At 37.5% G+C, this 22374-nt stretch overlaps 1 protein-coding gene across 5 annotated transcripts in view; it reads right to left on the reverse strand.

Moving 5' to 3' along the window:
• Ralgapa1 (Ral GTPase activating protein catalytic subunit alpha 1) overlaps positions 1 to 22374 on the reverse strand; it is a 209045-nt gene that overhangs the window by 92842 nt on the left and 93829 nt on the right. For 3 of the 5 annotated variants that reach the window (XM_085830378.1, XM_021179389.3, XM_029484805.2), the window contains 9 exons: positions 18239 to 19774; positions 16425 to 16549; positions 14746 to 14962; positions 13621 to 13797; positions 9540 to 9692; positions 7066 to 7259; positions 6548 to 6646; positions 5524 to 5679; positions 788 to 916 (listed from right to left, as the gene is read on the reverse strand). In XM_085830378.1, the coding sequence (XP_085686504.1) occupies positions 788 to 916; positions 5524 to 5679; positions 6548 to 6646; positions 7066 to 7259; positions 9540 to 9692; positions 13621 to 13797; positions 14746 to 14962; positions 16425 to 16549; positions 18239 to 19774 (2786 nt within the window). The remainder of the gene's footprint in view (positions 1 to 787; positions 917 to 5523; positions 5680 to 6547; positions 6647 to 7065; positions 7260 to 9539; positions 9693 to 13620; positions 13798 to 14745; positions 14963 to 16424; positions 16550 to 18238; positions 19775 to 22374) is intronic. The other 2 variants (XM_021179390.3, XM_085830379.1) reach the window with 1 other exon arrangement.

Below are 22374 nucleotides of genomic sequence, written 5' to 3' on the forward strand. Positions count from 1 at the left end.
TCTTTTGCAACATAGAAATAAAATAGTCTGTTCAAAGGTATACGTGTTTTAATGGTACGTAAGTCCTTTTCTCTTCCTTAGGCTCTAAATCTTTTTCTAACAGGACATTTAGAAAGCGATCTGTCTAAAATACACATTGGTCATGTTCCCAACTTGTTTCCTTAAATGATTAGTCTTTCTTTTAGCACTCTAGAGCTACTACCTTCCTAGTTAGTTCAACTCTGCTACTTACAGAAAAATTATATCTACCCTGGTTTCTGTGACATTATAGACTTTTTATTCCTTCTTTTTAACATGTAAGATTTATTCTGAGGGCATATTTTTGGGTTATGTCATAAATGTTGGTTCTTTATCCCACTCAAATATTTAACTGTCAAGTAAGAATTCTCGGTGAATACTACACTTCATGCACACACAGAGTGAAGACTGGTTCTTGTCCACTGTTTCATGCACACACAGAGTGAAGACTGGTTCTTGTCCACTGTTTCTTACTTTAGCAGTAACTTGAAACTCTTTCTTCACTTCCTTCCCTATTTTATTACATTCCCAAATTTGAAGTCTTTTTTGCCATTTTTGACAACATTGAGCCAGCTCATCAACTGATTTTATTGATTTCTTACACATCAGAATGTCTGTCTTTTTACTGTGGGGAAGCCATGAGGTCCAATTACGTGGTAGACTTTCTGGACATGAGTTTTGTTATAATTTAGAGCAATAGCTCTCTCCTTCTCTTTGGAGGCTGGATAAATTGTTTATTAATATATAAGAACTAGAAATAAAGACTTACATTAAGAAAAGCTGAAGAAGCCACTCTCCCAGCTGCTATAATAAAATCCATAATAAGCATCGTGGCCCCAGGCAAACCAAGTGAAAAAAACTGAGGTGAGCAGTGCTTGATGATCGTATTGACAATGTCCTGAGAGGAAGGAAAGGGGGGAGAAAGAAGACACATATGTAATTGTGGGTACCAGCTAACTAATATCATTAACATAGCTAAGCTACAGTTCTGCTGCACCAAGGAATGAATTATAGGCATGATTTTTGGATACAGATTTCCTGCCATGGTCAAAGCTAATTGACTCGAGTGATTGTCTTCATTCTCAGCCCACCAGGATCAGGTTACACTCGTTTAATGTGTGTGAGTATTGAGACCAGTCTATCCATGAAGTCATTCATCAACTGTTTCAATGAACAATGGTTCTGCTTGGAGGGTGCACAGACGTTAGATGAGGGTAAGATTCTGGTTCCTTGGCTGTGATGATTTTGAGAAGCATTCATCTCAGAATAAGAGTAACTTATAAAGTCCTCTTCTTCAAAATTGATACAGTAATTATAAATATCAAGCAAAGCTTTCAGTCTCACTCTTTGCTGTTCTCTTACAAGCTACCTCACAAATTAATTGTCTACATTTCTTTTGGCTGTGTAAATAATTTTGAAATAAGTAAGTGTTGTATGCCGGCCTGCAGCTTACAAGGACCGGGTACACCAGGGAGGCAGGCTGGGGCTGAAAGAGACTTAGATGGCGAGAGATTAATGGAGCCAAGACATGATTCTGTTCAAGGCCCTCCGTTTACTAAGAGAGTGCTTATAAAAGGGGGGAAGGCCCATCCCCTGCCAGTCCATTCTTGGTGTCTGGAGGCAGCCTGTAGGTGATGTGCAGAATAGGATGTTCCTCTGGAATGTATAAGGTGCTTCTCACCAGGTAGCAGTGTCTTGGAGAGAGCAGTGTCAGGTGGCAGAACAAAACAGTCATCTAGGTCAGAAGGCTCCACCTTAGGTAATTTCCTTCTCAGTGGCCACAAGGTCAAAGACTGGATCAGCCTACTTCAGGGCTGAGGGAGGCTACAAGTAAGCTGTTCTGAAAACCACAGTATAGTGTAAAAACATCAAATAAACAATCCTACTAATAGAGAGGCTAAGATAGGAGAAGCATGATTTCAAGACCAGTATGTGGCACACAGCAAGACCCTGTCATGTGCAAACAAACCGAAAGTGTATTTGGATTGTACAATATTGGACCTATTTCTCCAATTACCAAATTAGAGAGACTACTGGATGGCAGTCAACAAATATCTAATTCCTTACATTTTTGAATTTCAATCGATTAGGATATAATGGGTATTATTAATTTTCATATTAAGAGATTGAGGAAAAGTGATTGATACTTCCTGTTATTTTTGTTGTTAGAGGCAGAATTATGTTTGTGTGGGTTTGTTGAAAGATTACTTTCTTGCTTCTTCTAGGGTGTAGATTCACTCCTTGTGTTGGTGTTTTCCATCTATTATCCTTTGTAGGGCTGGATTTGTGGAATCATACTGTGTAAATTTGGTTTTGTCATGGAATATCTTGTTTTCTCCATTAATGGTAAGAGTTTTGCTGGGTATAGTAGCCTGGGCTGGGTTTTCTCTTAGGGTCTGAATGACACCTGCCCAGGATCTTCTAGCTTTCATAATCTCTGGTGAGAAGTCTGGTGTAATTCTGATAGGTCTGCCTTTGTATGTTACTTGACCTTTTTCCTTTACTGCTTTTAAAATTCTTTCTTTGTTTAGTGCATTTGGTATTTTGACTATTATGTGACAGGAGGAATTTCTTTTCTGGTCCAGTCTATTTGGAGTTCTGTAGACTTCTTGTATGTTCATGGGCATCTGATTCTTTAGCTTAGGGAAGTTTTCTTCTATAATTTTGGTGAAGAAATTTACTGTCCCTTTAAGGTGAGAATCTTCGCTCTCTTCTATACCTATTATCCTTAGGTTTGGTCTTCTCATTGTATCCTGGATTTCCTGGATGTTTTGGGTTAGGAGCTTCTAGCTTTTTGCATTTTCTTTCACTGTTGTGCCAGTGTTTTCTATGGTATCTTTTGCACCTGAGATTCTCTCTTCTATTTCTTGGGTTCTGTTGGTGATGCTTGCATCTATGACTCCTCACCTCTTTCCTAGGTTTTCTAACTCCAGGGTTGTCTCCCTTTCTGATTTCTTTATTGTTTCTAGTTCCAATTTTAGATCCCAGATGGTTTTGTTCCTTTCCTTTGCCTGTTTGATTGTGTTTTCCTGTAATTCTTTAAGGGATTTTTATGTTTCCTCTTTAAGGGCTTCTAGCTGTTTACTTGTGTTCTCCTGTATATCTTTAAGGGAGTTATTTATATCCTTCTTAAAGTCCTCTATCATTATTATGAGAAGTGATTTTAGATCTGACTCTTGCTTTTCCAGTGTGTTGTGGTATCCAGGACTTGCTATGTTGGGAGAATTGGGTTCTGATGATGCCAAGTAACCTTGGTTTCTATTGCTTATGTTCTTATGCTTGCCTCCTGCCATCTGGTTATCTCTAGTGCTACCTGCCCTGGCTATGTCTGACTGGAGCCTGTCCTTCCTGTGATCTTGGTTGTGTCAGAACTCCTCAGAGTCAGGCTGTCTCTGTGATCCTGTGATTTTGTGATCCTATGATCCTGGGCGTGTTAAACCACCTGGGAGTGGAGCTGCCTCTGGGTATTGTGGAACTGGCTGCAGAGTTTTCGCCCAAGGTCTGCTCAGGGCACTGGCCCAGACAGCTCGGAAGGAACCCAAGCCACTGGTCTTGCAGAGTTCCTGAGTGCCTGGGTCCCACTAATCCCAGTTACTCTCAGAGTTGGGACAGGGTTCCGGAAGGAACCTGAGCCCTTAAATGAATATTCTTATATGGCATTATGGTTTGAAATTTACTAGGAAAGATGCAGTGCATTTGGCTGTATTATTCAGTGACTATTTAAAAGCGTTTTTACTATCCTGTATTAATTATAAGTAATGATAGGTTTAATTATGACATTTAATATGTGCATATAAGACACTTTGACCATATTTCCCCTTGTGATTCTCTCTTGTCATTGCCTACTCCATGGCAGCTCTTCTCCTTGCCCACCAGTCTTCCTACCACTGAATGTGACTCATCTTAGGAAGAAACTCGAGTTTTGTAGTAATAAGGATGTAATTGTATCTGAGATATGCTTATAGGGTTAGGACATTATAATTATTTTTAAATTAATGAAGTTTTCTCATTGCTCAGAAAGAAATATGACTATTAACTTTGAATATTAGTGCTTTCCAACTAACTCATTAGTGACACTTAACCAAATTATAATGAGACTGAAATCTTCCACTTTTTAGTTTTCTAACTAAGATCAAACCCCTGAAATATGTGTCCTAGACTCATTTTTGTGATTACTCATTATATATGATACAGCTGCCAAATTAATGGAATTATGATTATGGCAATGTAACTTAGTACTAAGAAAATATGAGATAAACTTTAGAGCAGAATAAACCTAACCATGGCGGCATGAAAAGGTGAGCAAATTCATATGCCTCAAGTAAGAGTCCATTATAAAATAGACACATTGGAATATTAAGAGAAAACCAACCTAAGCAAAGGATGGTTTAATTCCTTCAAAAAGTAAAAAGTAAAGTGGTTAGTATAATGTGGAAGCTGAGAGTCTATGTCTTTTTATTGGGGAATTGAGTCCATTGACATTAAGAGGTATTAAGGAACAATGACTGTTGCTTCCTGTTATTTTTGTTGTTGGAGGTGGAATTATGTTTGTGTGGCTATCTTCTTTTGGGTTTGTTGCAAGATTAATTTCTTGCTTTTTCTTGGGTGCAGTTTCTCTCCTTGTGTTGGAGTTTTCCATCTATTATCCTTTGTAGAGCTGGATTTGTGGAAATATATTGTGTAAATTTGGTTTTGTCATGGAATTTCTTGGTTTCTCCATCTATGGTGATTGAGAGTTTGGCTGGGTATAGTAGCCTGGGCTGGCATTTGTGTTCTCTTAGGGTCTGTATGGCATCTGCCCAGGGTCTTCTGGCTTTTAGAGTCTCTGGTGAGAAGTCTGGTGTAATTCTGATAGATCTGTCTTTATGTTTTTGAGCTTTTTCCCTTACTGCTTTTAATATTCTTGTTCTGTGCATTTAAAAGAACACTGCAATCAGTCCCTTAAGTAGTGTGTTTTCAATTACCTTTCAAGAATAAAAAAGATCATAAAGTGAAAGTGAACGATATATATAACTCACTACATATGAAGAACAGTTTTAATTCTAAATCTTAAAAAGTATAAATTAAACAGAATTGAAAACTGATATCTTAGATTCCTTTCATGTTGTTATGATAAAATACGTTATCCAAAACAACTTTAACTCATGGCTTCAGGCTATAGTCTATCACTGCAGGGGATCAGCTCCAGGTTATAGTCTATCACTGAAGGGAAGTCATAAAGAGAAGAACTTGAAGAAGTTGGTCACATTATATGCACAGACAGAAGAGAGCAATGAATGTATTCAGGGAGTTCTCATCTTGCTGTCTCTACTCTTACACAGTCCAGGACCTTCTGCATAGGAAATGGAGCCCACTTACACTGTGCAGGTCTTCCTACCTCAATCAAGACAATTCTTCAGACATGCTCAAAGGCCAATCTCCTAGGTGATTCTAATTTTTGTAAAGTTGAAAACTGACACTGTCACAACTGATAAAACAACATTTTTAGAAGGCATATATATTTACCTGGTCAATATGAAGCAATCCACAATGCATTATATTGTAGAAATGTGTTAAAAAATCTCTATTTGGAGATACATCTTGTCTTCTCTTCATTGTATTACAAATAAGTTTATATGCATGTAATTTACCTTGTTTATACTTATCAGTCAACATGGTTGCCTAAAATTAAGAAATCAATTTTAATACTAAAGCCAAATAATGTAAATATTTAAACAATTGAATAAGTAAGCAATAGCTGTTTTCATATATTTCTGTGTTGGTCCAATTTCACTAATGAACTAGAAGTCAGTACTAGGGAAGCTACTATTATCTGAAATGATTGAATATACATATGATTAATCACGAATGTTTCACTTTAAAAAATAGACCAAACATCAAATAATAGTTAAAAAGAAATCTCTAAAAGTATAGTTCTCACTTTATTTTTTATTTAAAATAATATATATATACATACTATGAATATTACATATGAATATATAATATGAATATATTTATGAATGAAGATAGACTATTCTAGAAAGGTGGGTATGGCTCAGTGCTATAGCACTTGTTCAGCATAGGCAGTCCATGGGTTAGCTCTCTAGTAGGGGGAAAATGAATAAAAATAAGTAAATATATTTAAAAACATTTAAGACATACTTTTTACATTTATTTTTGCTTAATTAAATAAATAATTCTGCTATGCCTAACTCTCCTCTTTATGTAATACCTAACCATTTCTTAAAGATACTAGTTAGAAACTAAGTGTGCTTGAAGACCAAATAATTGTTAAGTTATTGTTAAATTTCTTTTTTCTTTTCTTTTTTTTTTTTTTTGAGACAGGGTTTGTCGGTGTAGCCCTGGCTGTCCTGGAACTCACTCTGTAGACCAGGCTGGCCTCAAACTCAGAAATCTGCCTGCCTCTGCCTCCCAAGTGCTGGGATAAAGGCATGCGTCACCACTGCCTAGTTTATTGTTAAATTTCTATCAATGTTGAAAACTAACTTATTAAAGAAAAATATATTACTGTTTTATATATCAAGCTTACCTTAAAAAGCCAAGGTGTAAGAATTCTTAGTGGAGGAATCAGGACGGGTGGAGAAGGGGAAGTCAGGTTGTCAGCTGAAATGCCAAGGTTATCTCTGATCTATAATTTTCAAATAAAAGGTAACACACATGGAATGAAACTATTTTCTCTTCCAGTTGTTTTACCTTAAACAGAAGTTGAATCCTGTCTCCACCATAATGACATATTTCATTATGGCTAATTATAGCCAAATGCTGAACACTCTTTTAATTCAAAGCATGATCAAACTGTAACAGTGTTCTCAAAGGCCTGTTCTTCCTTTGTGTGGTGGGGTGAGGAGCAGGGGAAGTGCTTACTGTTGTTTCTTCAGACAGGATAGACCAGGCTGGCCTGGAACCTGCTATGTAACTCAATATGGCATCTACCTCCCGATTCCCCTGCCTCAGTGTTCCAATTATAGGTGTTAAACCACCACATCTGGCCTACTACTTACTAATACTTTATTTCTCCCCTTTCAGAGCTTTTATTTTCTTTCTTACCTTGGCTAGATTCTGCCAAAGTTCACAGAGGTAATCAAAAACTTGAGCATGTATTTCAGGATCCATAATAGCATTGACATCTCCCAAAATGCCCAGCATTCTGCGCCACATAACAGTAGCAACATCAGCATGCCACCCAGTGAGAGTACCTCCTGCCATCACGCTACAACATTCAGATGGAAATTCACTGATTTCTATGGAAAAAAATAACACAATAGTGTCAGTACCTAAAAGAGCCAATGTAAGTGAATCATTTTTAATATCTAAAAGAGTAGATATAAGAAATGTAAATGTAGGTTTTTTGATAATATCCAACAACTTACCAATTCATAATTTTCTATGTTGATAATGATTTCTTATTGATAGGGTTTTATTAAGATTTACTGAAGAAAAAATATTATGCAGCTACCACTTACTGTGAAGCTGTCAAAACCAGAAACTAATTAATCAGTTCATGTGTATGTGTGTGTGGGTCCTGGGATTGAATGCAGGTGCTGGGGCTTGTGCTACAAGTACTTTTATCAGCTGGGCCACCTTGCTAGCCTGTGACAGAAAAATGCATGTTGGACATAAATATCAATTTTATAAGCGCAAAGATAAAAACCAGTAAAATGGTAATAGCCTGATAAAACTTACATGTGGATTTTAAAAAAACGAGTCCTGTTAACTGCTTTGTTATTTAAAATTTTCTTCCAAAGAGAGGAAAAACTGAATACAAAAAAAAAAAAAATCTTAAAGGTCCCAATAATTCACAAAGCAGAAACTTAGAGTTATATAACTGCACATTAAGGAATGAGCCCTTTAATGTAGGTAGTATGCACGCACCTCCCTGAGAAGGAGATTTAAAATAGATTTTGCAGGTGGATTGGGGCAAGAAGGGATCAGGCGGTAGTGGTGGTGGTGGTGGTGGTGGTGGTGGTGGTGGTGGTGGTGGTGGACTGGGGTGGGTGGAAGGAGAGACAGCTAGAGTCAGGGGATATGGGAGGCAGTGTGCAAACCTAGTGCAGTGCAAACTTTTGAGGGTAAATCTAGTGAAGACTCCTGGAAATGAAGGATATGGATTAAGAACTGGCCATCTTTTGTAGCCAGGCAAGGCTTTCTTCCAGTGGTGGGACTGGGTTACATTCAGTTGAGTTGCTGGCCAAGGGAGGTCCTATGGAGATCCCTAAATAACCTAGGCTGATGCTAGGACAGACAGTCACTCTGAAAACTGACAGCAGGACCCAGGAATGAGGATAGCATTCATTTAACTCATTGAATGCAGAGCGGTTGAACTGGTGCCTCCAAGGAGCTTGGATCTTGATGCTTTCGCACAAGAAGGTACTCTGCAGGCGACAGAAAGACAAACCTTGACACCAACCAGCCACAAAACACTCAACCTGCAATCTGTCCTGCCTGCAATACGTACTGGGGCAATGGTGGCACACAACTTATGGGAATGGCCAACCAATGTTTGTTTTAACTTGAGGACTCTTGGAGGCCTGTTCTTTTCTGAAGAGGGAGTAGATGTGGGGGAAAGGGATGAAGGGAGGAGAGCTGGGGGGAATGGAGGGAGGGAAAATTGTAGTTCAGATGTATTTTATGAAAGAACAATCTATTTTCAACAACAACAAAACAATAATAAAAAGAATACCAACAAAATATGGAAAAATAAAATAATTATGATGCATAGAGAGGGGGAAAAAGTACCCCAGGAGTTATACAGCTTTCATTTCTTCCTTTGGTAAATGTGACATGTGACACAAATATCTTCTCAACTATGACCTCGACAGATTTTAGAAACTGTGCCAAGTATTTATTTGACACGTTTTATACCATTCAGCATTTCTTGTTACATGCATTGAAAACAAAGAATAGATAAAATTACTAATGTAACAAGATTGTTTTACTGAAAGCTTGACTGAGAAACAGTAATGATGCTACTTCCTCCTGTGAGTGAGCAAAATACTCAAGTACAATATTAAGAGACTTGAAGCATGGTGAGTACACACAGAATCCCAGCACTGAGGAAACTGAGGCAGGAGAAGTAGGGGCCAATCTACAAGTCAAACACCCGGTCTTTTACTCCCAACAATTGTGAGGAAGAGGCAGCAGATCTCTGAGTTCTGGGCCAGGCCAGCCAGGGCTACATAGTGAGCCCCTGACTAATAAATAAATAAATAAATAAATAAATAAATAAAGAGGGAGTGAAGAAGGGGGTGGGGAGGGAGAAGGAAAGGAAGAGAATAAATATCAGATCGATAAATAAAAATAAAATACAAAATAGTATAATCATTAATGATACAGCTATTAAAAATAAGAAAAAATATTTAAAAAACAGTTATTTTAGTAATAGCCGTTTCAAGGGCAAGAAAAACAACAGAAGACTTAGAAAAGTCAAAGACTTAAGATAAGTATACATAACAGTAAACATTTTAATTATTTAAGTTCTTCTGACACTAGTACTCTCAAAACCCAGAAATATCAAGCATTGCCTAGGTCATCCGGCGTCTGAAGAACAGAGTGGTGGAGCTTCTCATCGAGCTGGAGGTCCTTCTGTTCTATGTGAGCTCTGCTCAGTGTAGACGGGGAGGGGGTCTGCGACCTGGATCCCAGAGCTGAATGAACTGGGGAAGCACTTTCTGAACCTGGAAAGATAATTTCATACAGTCACTGTGAAGACTGTATTCAGTATCTTACCTAAGACACAATACTTCAAATACTAATAAGACATAATTTTAAAACATCAGAAGATAAAACAGGTTATAATGTCCAAAGGTGTCAACAAAATCACAATATTTGTCTAGCACTGGACTAACCTAGGTCCAGAAACCATGAGTGACACTGACAACTGGTATTCTTGGCCTCGCTATAGAAACTCTCATAATCACTGCTGTTGTTTTACTCTCACTGGAAACTGGGAAAAGTCAATAGCAAAGGGAATATTCTTCATCTCTACTCTTTCCTACCAATGCACTCTCATAAAACATCAAAAACTCATAAAAATGCAGTCGGATTACCCCCTCAGTTAAAATCCTTTAAAGGCACACACACAACACGTATGCCTATAAGTCCAGCACTGAGGTGTCAAGAAGGTCGGGAGTTCAAGGCTGTCATCGTTAGCTTCATAACCAGTCTGAGGTTGAGCTGGTCTTCATGAAACCTCGTCTTTAAAATATGCACACAAATAGGGCCAGCAAGATGGCTGAGTCAGCTAAGCTTAGCAAGGCTGAGCACCCGGGATCCTAGAAGCTCCACGGTAGGAAGGAGGCAAGTGACTCTGGTAAATCACCCTCTGACCCTGATATGCCCCACGGCTCACACATGCACACACATTTACAGCATAAACAAGTAAGTGTGAAAAAATATATCCACCAAGAAAAACTGCCACAGAGAACGACCAATCAAAAACCTTGCAAACTGCTAGGTATGGTGGCTTCTGTTGTAATCCTGTCCGTGGATTTCTAAGGCAGGATGAGCATAAACTCAAGGTTATCCTGGTCTACAGCCTAAGACTCTGTCCCACAAACAAACATCATCCAAGTCTGCTCACTGACCTGATCAAACTTTCCAGTTTCTTAGTGCTCAGGTGTCCTTGTTACTCTATTACAACTCTATAATCTGAATACAATTTTTGTATTCTAGCCAAATAATTATATTTATACATAAATTATGATTTATAAACAGATCATCATAATCTAGGCTTTTTTTTCTACTTTGCACAGAATCCTGATTAAATTTTTGTTTTAATTGGTGGTTCTTAATTTGTGAGTCATGAGCCTTTTGGTGGCTGAACTAGCTTTTCACAAGGGTCACATATCAGATATCCTGCATATCAGATATTTACATTATGACTCGTAACAGCAGAAAAATTACAGTTATAAAACAGCAACAAAATAATGTTATGGTTGAGGGCCACCACACCATGAAGAACCTTACTAAAGGGTTGCAGCATTAGGAAGGTTGAGAACCACTGGCTTAGACACTGTTTCCTATTGAAGCCTATGTCTGACCTTACTAACTGTAAGTCCCCATTATATGAACTGGTTGACTTTAATATCTTCACATTATACCATTATCATACTGACTTGAACATACCTGTTCAGTCTGAAATACCCCTCTGTAGAGTACAAGCACAGGCTTGCCACTCCTCATGTATCGCTGCACTGGTAGCTACAGACCAGCACCCAGTGGTACTAAACACAAGTTATATATAACAGCAGTTCATCTTCTCAGGGTCAACTTCTTCCCAGCTCAGAAATAACAATGTTCTATACCTAATAACTATAAGCCCCTCCCCCTTTTACTGCTTTCTATACAGTAAAGCAAAATCCAATTCAAGTTACACATTTGTATTTATTTTCCAAAAGTGGGATTTCACATATCATGAGTAATTTTTAAAGTAGCACAATAAATGCATAAAAAGATATACTTCAAACATGACAAGAGACATCAATATTTTCATCAAATATTTTAAAAAACAAACCTATTTCCTTTATCTCCATGTATTATGTTATTTCATAAAAACACATTGTACGTTTCAGATTTACTGTGTGTGTGTGTCCAGTGACCACAGGACATGTGTGGTAGTTAGAGGACAACTTGCAGGTGTTGGTCTCTTCCTCTACCATGTCTATTTCTGGGATCCAACTCAGGCTGTCAGGCTTGGCGGCGAGCATTTGTTCCCAATAAGTCATCTTAACCATCACGTAATTTCCTTTTAAGATGTCAGATTTTAAAATCACTTTATATAGAGATGCATGACCACAGAGTATTACCTTTAATTGTATTAACATGATTGATTCAATAATGGTTGGCTGAAAGTTTTTCCCTGTTAAAAGAACCTTTTAATGTAAAAAAACAACAACAAAGCAAAAACCAAACAAACAAAAAAAACACCAACCTTTTTATACTGACAGCCATATTCCAAACATGCATAAAGCTTATATCTACTGTATGGAGTAAACTTATATAGTTCAATACTTCTCACTAGGTTTTTTAGAGGTATCTCAAAACTTCCATATTAAACAAAAGGAAAGATTTCAGGCCAACTAACATCTCTCTGATAAAACAGTTATCAGTGTGATAATGCAAGCAAATTTGAAAATTAGAAAATATTATATTCAACAGTTTTGCTTATTGAGCATATGGAGCTATACTCTCTGATGAATTTTATATTTGGGAACAAAAACATAGCTCTCTTTAAGTACTCCTGTACTGCTGATAGTGTTGGTGATTAAAATCAGTATTCCTAATAAAACCTCCCAATAGAGTAACAGGATCAGTCATTCAACGCGGGACATATAGGTTGCATACTTAGAGGTTAAGTCACCATAAAAAAGATGGCATAAATAAACATAAAACCTATTTCTGTAATAGTTTTATATAAATGTTTTAGTTTTTAGATTTTTTGTGTATTACATGTGTGTGCTGGTACACTCATTACCGTGGGAGCGTGGAAGGCCAGACTGTTGATATGAGGGTGTCTTTTTCTGCTGTCCAGCTTTTAACTTGAGATAGTAACTCTCGCTCAACTTGGAGCTTCCTGTTTTGGCTAGCAAGCTGGATCCCTTGTCTCACTACTGCTGCAGTTGGGATTGTAAGAATACACTGCCAAGTCTGGCTTTTACTAGGGTTCTGTTATCTAAACTCAGATCCAAACGCAGATCCAACTCAACTAAGACTTTAACAATGGAATTATCTCCCTAACTCTTGGAACTTTATTTTTGATAAATACAGAAACATAAAAAAAAAAAAAGTACGGTGACATTTTCTTTCACATTGGGATAACCTTTGAAAAACACAGTAGCTTTCCTAATGTTTTGAATGAACTAGAATTAGAGTCAAGTTTTCACAGGAGAAACGGCTCCCTTTTACAAGAGATTATGATCTTAGAATCAGTGGCTATGCCTCATGACTGTTAACTAGAATGGCTAACCACTGAGTGAGCTTCATCAGAGTGCAGCTGGAACTGGTAGGCTAAGTTTACAACACACACAGTACAACCCCCGGCTCATTTTAATTTCTACACTACCCCTGCAATACACAATTCTGCGTTTAATGTGACTCAGATTCCAGGACTCCACTTGCTATATTAAAGTTGGGTTTGGCCACATTTAAAAAAAAAATAAAAAAATAAAAAATTATCTGAAAAGGATAATTTTCTGTTTAACTACAAAATTCTAGTATATTAACAAAAACGTCTTATTGGCAGAGTGCTTTATATTTCCTGTAATAAATGTAAAACAGCTACCTTAACTATGAGTGTCAATGAAAAAGATATAGTGAGGTAATTTTTTTCTTCTTTTAGATTATCTATTTAATAACTGCTTCTGATCTATGTATGGCATATGCATAGGGTGCACCAATGCTTACCTCTGTGTACTTCACACTGTCAAGAAACTAACTTGTTTTGTTTTGTCCACTGTTCATATAAAAAAAAAAAAAAAACCAACAATACAAAAAACAAACAAAACCACCAAAACAGCAGTAGGCCATACAAGCTGTAGAAATTTCACCAGGTTCTTTGGAAGTTTAGAAGCCAAGCTTAAGTACTATTCCCTTGAATTACTTTACCAGTAACGGTTGCAACTTCCGCAGAGAAGGCTTGCTGATTAAGGCTGCTTGTTTCTGAATCTAAATGAAGTGTAGTTAGGCTGGCCACTTCCTGCTCCTCAGTGCTTTGATGATGGCCAGAACCTAAATCCACATCAGCAGAGGATGGGATCCCAATGTCAGTCCCGAAGCCAAAGTCTGTAGGAAGAAGAAATGCTAGTTCTACAACAACTCTAACCACACATTCATTCTCCCTAAGCTGCTCTCTGCACTACATTCTCGCAAGTGCAAGAAGCAGTACAATGTTGAAGACCTCAACTACAAACATTTCTAAGATTGTCACAGCTTATTACTAACAATAATTATTTTAAAATGGCAATGATATTCCATCACCACTACACTTACTACTTTTAAAGTATTTTATAAATCTCTCTGTCTCTCTTCTCATACACACACACACACATTTTCATCTTCTCTTCCTCCTCCTCTATTTCCTCTTCTTCTTCCACCTTCCCACCTTTTCCTCCTCCTTCTTTTCTCTTAAAATCTTATCTGTCTGAGCTTTGGGTTAGTATGCCACTACCCCATAAATCAAGTAAAAATACAATGATCCATGAAGAACAATGCCCTTGCTCTTCACAAACTTGATTTCCAAATTTCTGTTTGTAGTTTATTCTCTGAATATTAAAAGTAGAGAGAACTTCAGCAGCATAATGATATAGTGACATATGGTACAAAGTAATAATTGCTGATAACTGAACATGGAGGAACGGTCAAGGAACAGTCTGGGTAGACAATGGATGTCAAATCCAAGTCCATTAAGTAACAGCATCTCATACTTATGCTGGCCCTTTAATATTATGACCATTCTAAATCATTTTTATTTTCACACTTTGTCTTAAAAATGTAATTTATCTTATGATGGACAGTAGTTCTGGTTCCTTTAAATACCCTTTCTTTAGCAAAATAAAATGGTCTTAACCTGAGATGATTCCCTAAAACTTTCGTCAGTGTTTTACCAAAAAGTGAAATTAAAATATACAGTAACAACTACCTAACAAAGGAGAACTAAGCGAAAGCTACGCAATCCACAAGTCAGGAAGCAGTCAACAGAAAACATATACTCAAACAGTAAGAGATACTTGCTGTCAAATTTTCGTCCCTCACACTGGAAGGCACTGAAGGAATCCGAGTGACTATCTGAGCTCATGAGATCACTGCTCCCTGCACTGGCTGGAGACGTCCATTCGGAGGGTACACCAGGGTCATCAACAGGCCGCATCTGGTTCTGCTTGTTTAGAATGTCAGGGAGGTCTTTCGGGATTTCAAGGCTGCCTGGACTACTGCCCCTTCTTGTCATAGTCTAAAACAAGAAACATTTTACATTTAAAATATTTTTAAATTAAGCACCTGAAATCTTTAGCTTTCAAGATAATCCTCAGAATAAATTCTGATAGTTAGGACCACAGTTGGAAAGGAAAAAAACATGCTTACTGAAGTATCTAAATAGCATGTAATGACACGGCTCTGACGCCTAAGCTATTGAAGTTCTATTTAAAGTAAAAACCCACATATCAGGTGAGGCAGTGCTGGGCCTAAAGCTCGTGATCAGAAGAAAAATAGAGTTTGCAATGGAGCAATGAAGCAAACAGACGAGAAAATAAATACAAAGACAGCAAAGATGTCATTTTATGATTTTACAATAATTGTTCCTCAAAGAAAAGGAAATAAAAGGAAAAGTAATAGTGGTAGACAAGTTAAAACCCAAATGGGGAATGACAGCCTCTAATCGGCAATTCTGCACCTAAGGATTAGAGGTACATTAGCCTCTATTTTCATCTGATATTTACTATTTAAGGTAAAAGGCACAGTTTAACACTGATTCCAGAGTTATCTGAATTGATTAAACTTTCAAACTATGGGGGCTGGGCCAAGTGCTCCCATTGTTCTTTCCTACTGACAGTTAGCAAGTGGTACCAACCTAGGAAAGAGAGTAAGGGAACTTCACTAGGAAGGTGATGGCTTACAGCTTTTAATAGATATTACAGTATCTCTTCAGTTAAAGCTACAAGTCTCAATGTTTTATACCTTTTAATAAAAAAAATGTTTTAAAATTTTTACTCACACACACACACACACACACACACACACACACACACACACACACACACTGGGGATTTGACCTAAGGACTTGTAAACAGGCAAGTGCTCTATCACTGAGATATAGTCAGCTTGCTTTCTACTTTTTGTAAGACTGGGTCACACTAAGTTATACAGGTTGGCTTGAAATTACACTGCACCTCAGGCAAGGCCTTGAACTAGCTATCCTCCTGCCTTGGCCTACTGAGCAGCTAGGTAGAAGTGTGTACCACTAAGTCCAGCTTTAAAATGTTTTAAGAGCTAACAATAGTTAGGGGAAGGTGCTGATTGTGAAGGCTGACGGACAGGTAAAGGCAGAGAACTCACTTCCTTAATGTGGCCTCCACACATGCACCTTCACATACACACATACAGAATAAGCAATGTTAAAATGTTTTAAGAGCCGGGCGTGGTGGCGCACGCCTTTAATCCCAGCACTCGGGAGGCAGAGGCAGGCGGATTTCTGAGTTCGAGGCCAGCCTGGTCTACAGAGTGAGTTCCAGGACAGCCAGGGCTATACAGAGAAACCCTGTCTCGAAAAACCAAAAAAAAAAAAAAAAAAAAAATGTTTTAAGAACTTTACAAATCAGAGTTAAGTTTCAGGAAAAAATGAAGTTTGGAATAAAAATCTCCACATAAACATCAGACTCATCCTTTAGTTTCCTACATTTTAAGTTTGAGCTCACCGAGGCATTGCCACTTCGAAGTCGCTCTGCGATAAACTCATCCATCAGGTCAGGAACATTGGCGCTGCTGCCACCAGTCTCACTATTAAGAGGAGGCAGTTTGGGGCTCGTGTCCTCTTTATTTACTGGAAGCAAATAAAGAACTACATATAGTGGGCAACAACTTAATTGTACTTTCTAAATTTGAAACAAAAGTAATCCAAAATAAAGTACCTCTGCCATATCAAGTATTTGCCAAACATGCACTAATGAATAATTTCCCTCCTTTCAGATTTAATTTTTAAGAATTAGTAAATTGTATTTACTTTATTTAACTAAGCAGATGTTAGTCAATCTTCAGTATGACCTTAAACAGCAAGAAAGCTAGAGGTAAGCACTAGCTGAAGTCAGGTTAATATTGCCTATAAAGAAGCTGGTATGCTTTTCTTCCTATTCTGCTGCTTTAGAGTCTTAAGAATTCACAACCTCCCTCTTTCTCAAGAGAGTAATTGCAAGGAATATATCCTTTCAATTCATGTAAATCTCAGTACGACATAAACACACTTCAGTATGGATATAAATAAAAATCTCATGATTTGACATAATTTTTTTTTTTTTAGAGTTAGTCTAAAATCTAACCTCAATGCTTGGAGAAAAAAAGGTTCAATTTTCACGAGAATTAAGAACAAATAAAACCAAAATAGTTGTTTGATTTGTCTAACATTCCCACTGAAATGTAATTTTATAGTAACAAGATTGCTTTCACTTGGTAAACTACCTTGTGGACCATACATTTATGTCACCATTATACTGCTGAAAAAAATTGTTTCTCTGTAGAATAAAACTAGCGCTGTTTCTCTTTCTACTGGATCACCAAGTATTTCAGACTGTTAAATACCATTATCTTTATATCACTGGCCAGGCTTTGCTAAGCTGTAATATACTGCCCTCAAGTGGCATTAATGGCTCAATGCAAGATGCATTATACAGCGTTGTTAATCATGCTAACAAAACCATGTTAAAACAAAATCAAAACCTACCTTACTGCTGAAAATTCTGTTTCTGTATCAGTCAAGTTGTTTCAATTTTTGAACAAGATCAAATGGTTACTACACTCTTGCTTCCTTTTGCTAACATGTACATTTAGGTTTCATACTGAAATAATAAGTAAATCATGAGACCTTAATGCACATTTAAGATCTCACAATAAAAATTTAAATCTCTCAGATTAAAAACTAAAAGCCTACAGCTTTTTTTCAGAAGTGCCTTAAATGGAAAGTGGCTAAATCATCTTTGCAATTAAATAAAGAATGTCTTCTTCAATCATAGTTAAGTATCATGTTGGTGCTGGTTGTAGGAGTCTGATTTCTGTTAATATCTGATGTCAAAGTAACTGTCTACCAAGGAAACCAACAGAGTTAGCAGTAAGAATTTGCAAATTAAATTAGATAAAGACAATGCCCTTAGAGACATAAAGTAGTGGGGCAAGAAAAAGTACGGCCAACTCCTTAGTGAACTTCAAGACTCGTGGTACATACTCAGAAAAACACCTGACCTTTGAAAGGCCATTACATTGTTCCCTCTTAACTTCCCCTGTCTATTTTATTGTTCAGCAGCAAAGAGGTTTAACTAAATGCCTCAAAAGGAAAATTAGTAATTTAAATAAATATGTATGCTGGGAAAAATACAGCTGGGGAAAGGCGCATGCATAACCAAACAGAGAGAAAGCAGTGACCATCCCAAAGCTTTTTTGATTGCTTATAGCTTGCTTCAGTTGCATTAAGCCAAACTGGTGCTGTCTTTCTCCTTTTGCGCTCTGCACAGTTAGTGCTCACCTGCAGCTTTCCTTCCAAAATAGCCCATTACATGACTGTACAGATCCCTCAGTGGAGCCTCGGGTGGCATTCTGTTCTGCCTCTGTGGGGAAACATTTGCCTTCGGCTTCGAAAGAGCATGGACAACAGTTTTATAAACGCCACCCAGGGAGCCCTGCTGTGGTCCTGTCTCCTGACTCGATGACCTCAGAGTACTGCGAGTACCTGCCTGGTTACTCGCCATTCCTTCTTTCTGTGATGTGGCTGTAGGGATCTCTGTGGATTCCCTCACTGCTCTGCTAACTGATGCTGCACTGATTGTATCTAGAGGTCTGTACACACCAGGCTTTACAAGGTCTGTACCACTAGTTGAGCTGGTCTGTGTGTTGCTGGTGGTGCTACTGCTATTACTGCTAAAGCCACTGAGCTTCCGTAGTCTCATCTTCCATGGAGCCTCTTTGTTTTCCAGAGGATTATAAAATTGGACAGACTCAGTAGATGGTCTAAAAGTAACATGAACACTATTTCGTTTCTTAGTGGCAATTTTCATGATTTTGGCCCTATGAGTTACTGTTTCAGACAAGCTCCTCTTAGTTGGAGAAAGCTTGCTAGTGTTTGAAACATGAGGCATTCTGCGGCTTACCGGTGTTTTTAATGCAGTTTTCTTTGCATGCATTAAGTATGGCGTGATTTTTTCATTAACCTGTACACTCTTAAGCTTTTCGGCTACTGTCATATCTACACAGGCATCTACTTCTGTGGCTGTTTGTCTATACAGATGTTTCTTTTTTTCTTTATCACATGGGCTATCTGAGCTAGGATCCGATGAGTGTTCATCAAGACTTAGTTGCTTAGCCTTTGCAGCAGTTTGTGATCTTGGATAGCTATCTGAATGGTTAGGTGCAAGAGCACTTGTGAAGACAGCTGAGCTTGGTTCTTTTTGAAATGGTGTATTTTCAGGAGTCCCAACAAAAGACATGAGAGTTTCTGGTTTTATTTCCTGACCTGTGTACTCTACTTTATGGAAAGATGGTATTTCCTCTCTAGTTACATCAATAAGCACTTCCTGGGAAGCTGTATCTTTCCCTAGCTCACTTTTACTACAACTTTCCTGGTTTTCCTTAAAGTATTCTTTCAGAGAAGAAAGAAGGTCATCGTCTGCTTCCAGGTCAATGTACTGGATCTGATCCAAAGCTGCATCTGCAAGTTCTACTGGACCTATCAAATGGCAAAGATGGTCATATATGCTATCACCAACTTCCAGAGAAGGCTCTCTACTATGAGTATCAGTGATGGAGCTCTCAGTGGATCTAGTTATTGACGAAGCCTCTGTGGAACTCTGCAAGCTTGGAGCATGACGGGATGAACTGTCAACGACAGGAACTGCACCTTTGGCTCGCTCAACAGTGAATGGTTCCAAGATGTCAGAAGTGCTGCTACTTCGAGGCAGTGGCTGTTCCTCATGCAAAGCACCAAAAACTTCATTTCCAGTGTCTTCACTCTGTGAAAAATGTCTGACTCTGGTTGAGCGGGGAAGGATTTGAGCATCATCAATATCTATAAGAAAACAAAAATTATACAGAGTGGAAACTATATAAATACAATAAACTTTCACCCACAGCCTAAGCATATGCTTTCCAATAAAAAATTCAGGAAGTTTTTGCAAGTTCAATTAAAGAAAACCAATTAAAATATATATATAACTGACTTTAAAAAAAAAAAAAGATGGACCCAAGGCATGTGGTGTCAATGAATTAGAAAATGGCCAAAAATACATTTAAGATGTTAACATGCATACAAACAGTGAGATGATGAAACATTTGGAAGTGCAGTTTAAGGTAGAGCTGTGCCAATAAATCAAGCAATTCAAACTTGTTAGTTTTTCCTATTCAAATAGGTTATAAGCAGGCAAGAAAATAGATCTTAACACAGAAAGCTGATCTAAGCATCTACTGCAGATATCTTAAGAGAGTCTCCTCTACTAGGCAGGAACAAGACATAACCTTTTCTTCAACCATTACTATTGGGCTGATGACATATTACAATGGAAATCTCCCCTCTCTTCCTTAAAATTATCACCAGGACACTACGTTCTCTTCTGTTTTACTTTATTTACTATAATCTTACTTTTTTTAAGATTTACTTATTTTATTTATATGAATACACTGTAGTTATCTTCAGCAAAACCAGAAGAGGGCATCAGATCCCATTACAGGTAGTTGCTGGGAATTGAACTCAGGACCTATGGAAGATCTAACCGCTGAGCCATTTCTCCAGCCCTTTGCTAAAATATTAAATTTTATTTTTTATCATCAAGCATAATCAGTAAAATAAAGCAAAATCAGTATGCAATAAAATATTTTTGTTTTTGGCAAAAATATTTAAATCTTCTAAGTACATAGAGAAATCTTATGTACCTACAAAGGGCCTACTCATAAACAACCACTGTCCTGACAAGTTTTATGTCAACTTAGCACAAGCTAGAGTCACTTGGGAAGAGGGAAGCTTAAGTGAGAAAATACCCTCACCAGACTGGCCAGTGGGCAAGCCTGGTGGTGAATTTTCTTGATTAATGATTGATGTGGGAGAGCCCAGCCCAATGCTGGCAGTGCCACTGCTGAGCAGGTGGTTCTGGATGCCGTAAGAATGCAGGCTGAGCAAACCACAGGGGAACAAGTTACTAAGTGGCACTCCTCCACAGCCTCTGCAAAGCTCCTGTCTTTAGTCTGTTGTCCTCACTTCCTTGGATGATGGGAACTGTAAACTGAAACTGCCCATTTCTTTCATAAGCTGCCTTTGGTCATGGTGTTTTATCACAGCAACAGAAACCATAACTAGATTCTAGAAACTATGACTTCTTATATGTCTTTTTAAGAACTATAGATTCTGGAGTCAAAATAGATTTAGAGATTACCTAATTTAATTCTCTTACAGATGGGAAAGTTGAAACTCACAGGGACTAAGTTTATTTTTCAAGTTTCAGAAGAACTTTATAAAGTGCTAAGTATGTAAGTCCTCAAAAATATTTATGAAACCATAAATCACAAAATAAATACTTATATATTTTTATTATATGTGTATATTATATGCTTATATATGTGTATATATGTATAGATATTATATGTACATATATGTATACACATATATAAATATATAGTTCTGAAAAGTATAATTGTGGAAGTTAACACAATACTGATAAACTCATTATAAAGTCTATAGGAAGGAAAAATAACATATCTCCCAACAAAATAAAAGTAGAAAGAATTTTATGAGATTATCATTGCTAAATATTACACTTGTAATGCAAATGCCAGAAATAATAGGACTAATCCTGGCATGGTGGCTGGCACAGAGACGTAATCGTAGCACTTGGGAGGCAGAGGGATGAAGATCTGAATTTGAATCTAGCCTATGCTACAAAAGTGAGACCCTGTCTCAAAAAAACAAAAGCAACAGAATTATCACTGAAGCATTATAACGAAGCATTTAGATAGGAGTAAACCTACCATTTATCCAAGAACACAAAGTAATTTATATGTAAATCCTCCACAAGGTGAAGGAAGCTTCCTTCTTTACAAAAGGTAAATTGTTATCCAATGCAATTCCAGGATTCATGACACAGCTAAAATGGTAGTCTTTCTGCTAACTAAAATAAACAAGAAAAAAAAAAAATCCTAACCACTGAGTCAACATTTCATGGAAGCCTAAAATTTTATTCAAGTCTTATTTTTCTGGATTTCCTTGGTAATGTTGAGCATTAAAGGATTGCAAATTATTTTCTGTATTAGAAGGCAAAATTTTCTGGATATTATGTTTCAAAGAAAGGTTACTGGAAGGTAAATTTGTGCACTGATGTATTACTGTTAGCTTATAGCATACTAGGAAAAAACCCTTCCATAAAATTTAGGTTTCTTGAAGATTTAAAAGTTATTCATATAACTATTGTGATTGCTTTTAAGAGCTTTCTCATACAGAATGTATGTAACACGGTAGGAGGAAAGCGTCAGTTACATAAAATGCTGCTCACTGGGAGTGGCGGTGACTACAGGCTGAGGGGCAGGCAATGCTGCTCCTCTAAAGGACCCAGGCTGTGTAGCCCCACAGCAGCCCACAGCCCACAGGAGCTGTGTTCAGTTCTAGCTCCAGGAGATCTGATT

Source organism: Mus caroli, unplaced genomic scaffold, assembly GCF_978045245.1.
Source record: "Mus caroli unplaced genomic scaffold, Mus_caroli_1 scaffold_14, whole genome shotgun sequence".
In the NCBI taxonomy this organism is placed as follows: Eukaryota; Metazoa; Chordata; class Mammalia; order Rodentia; family Muridae; genus Mus; species Mus caroli.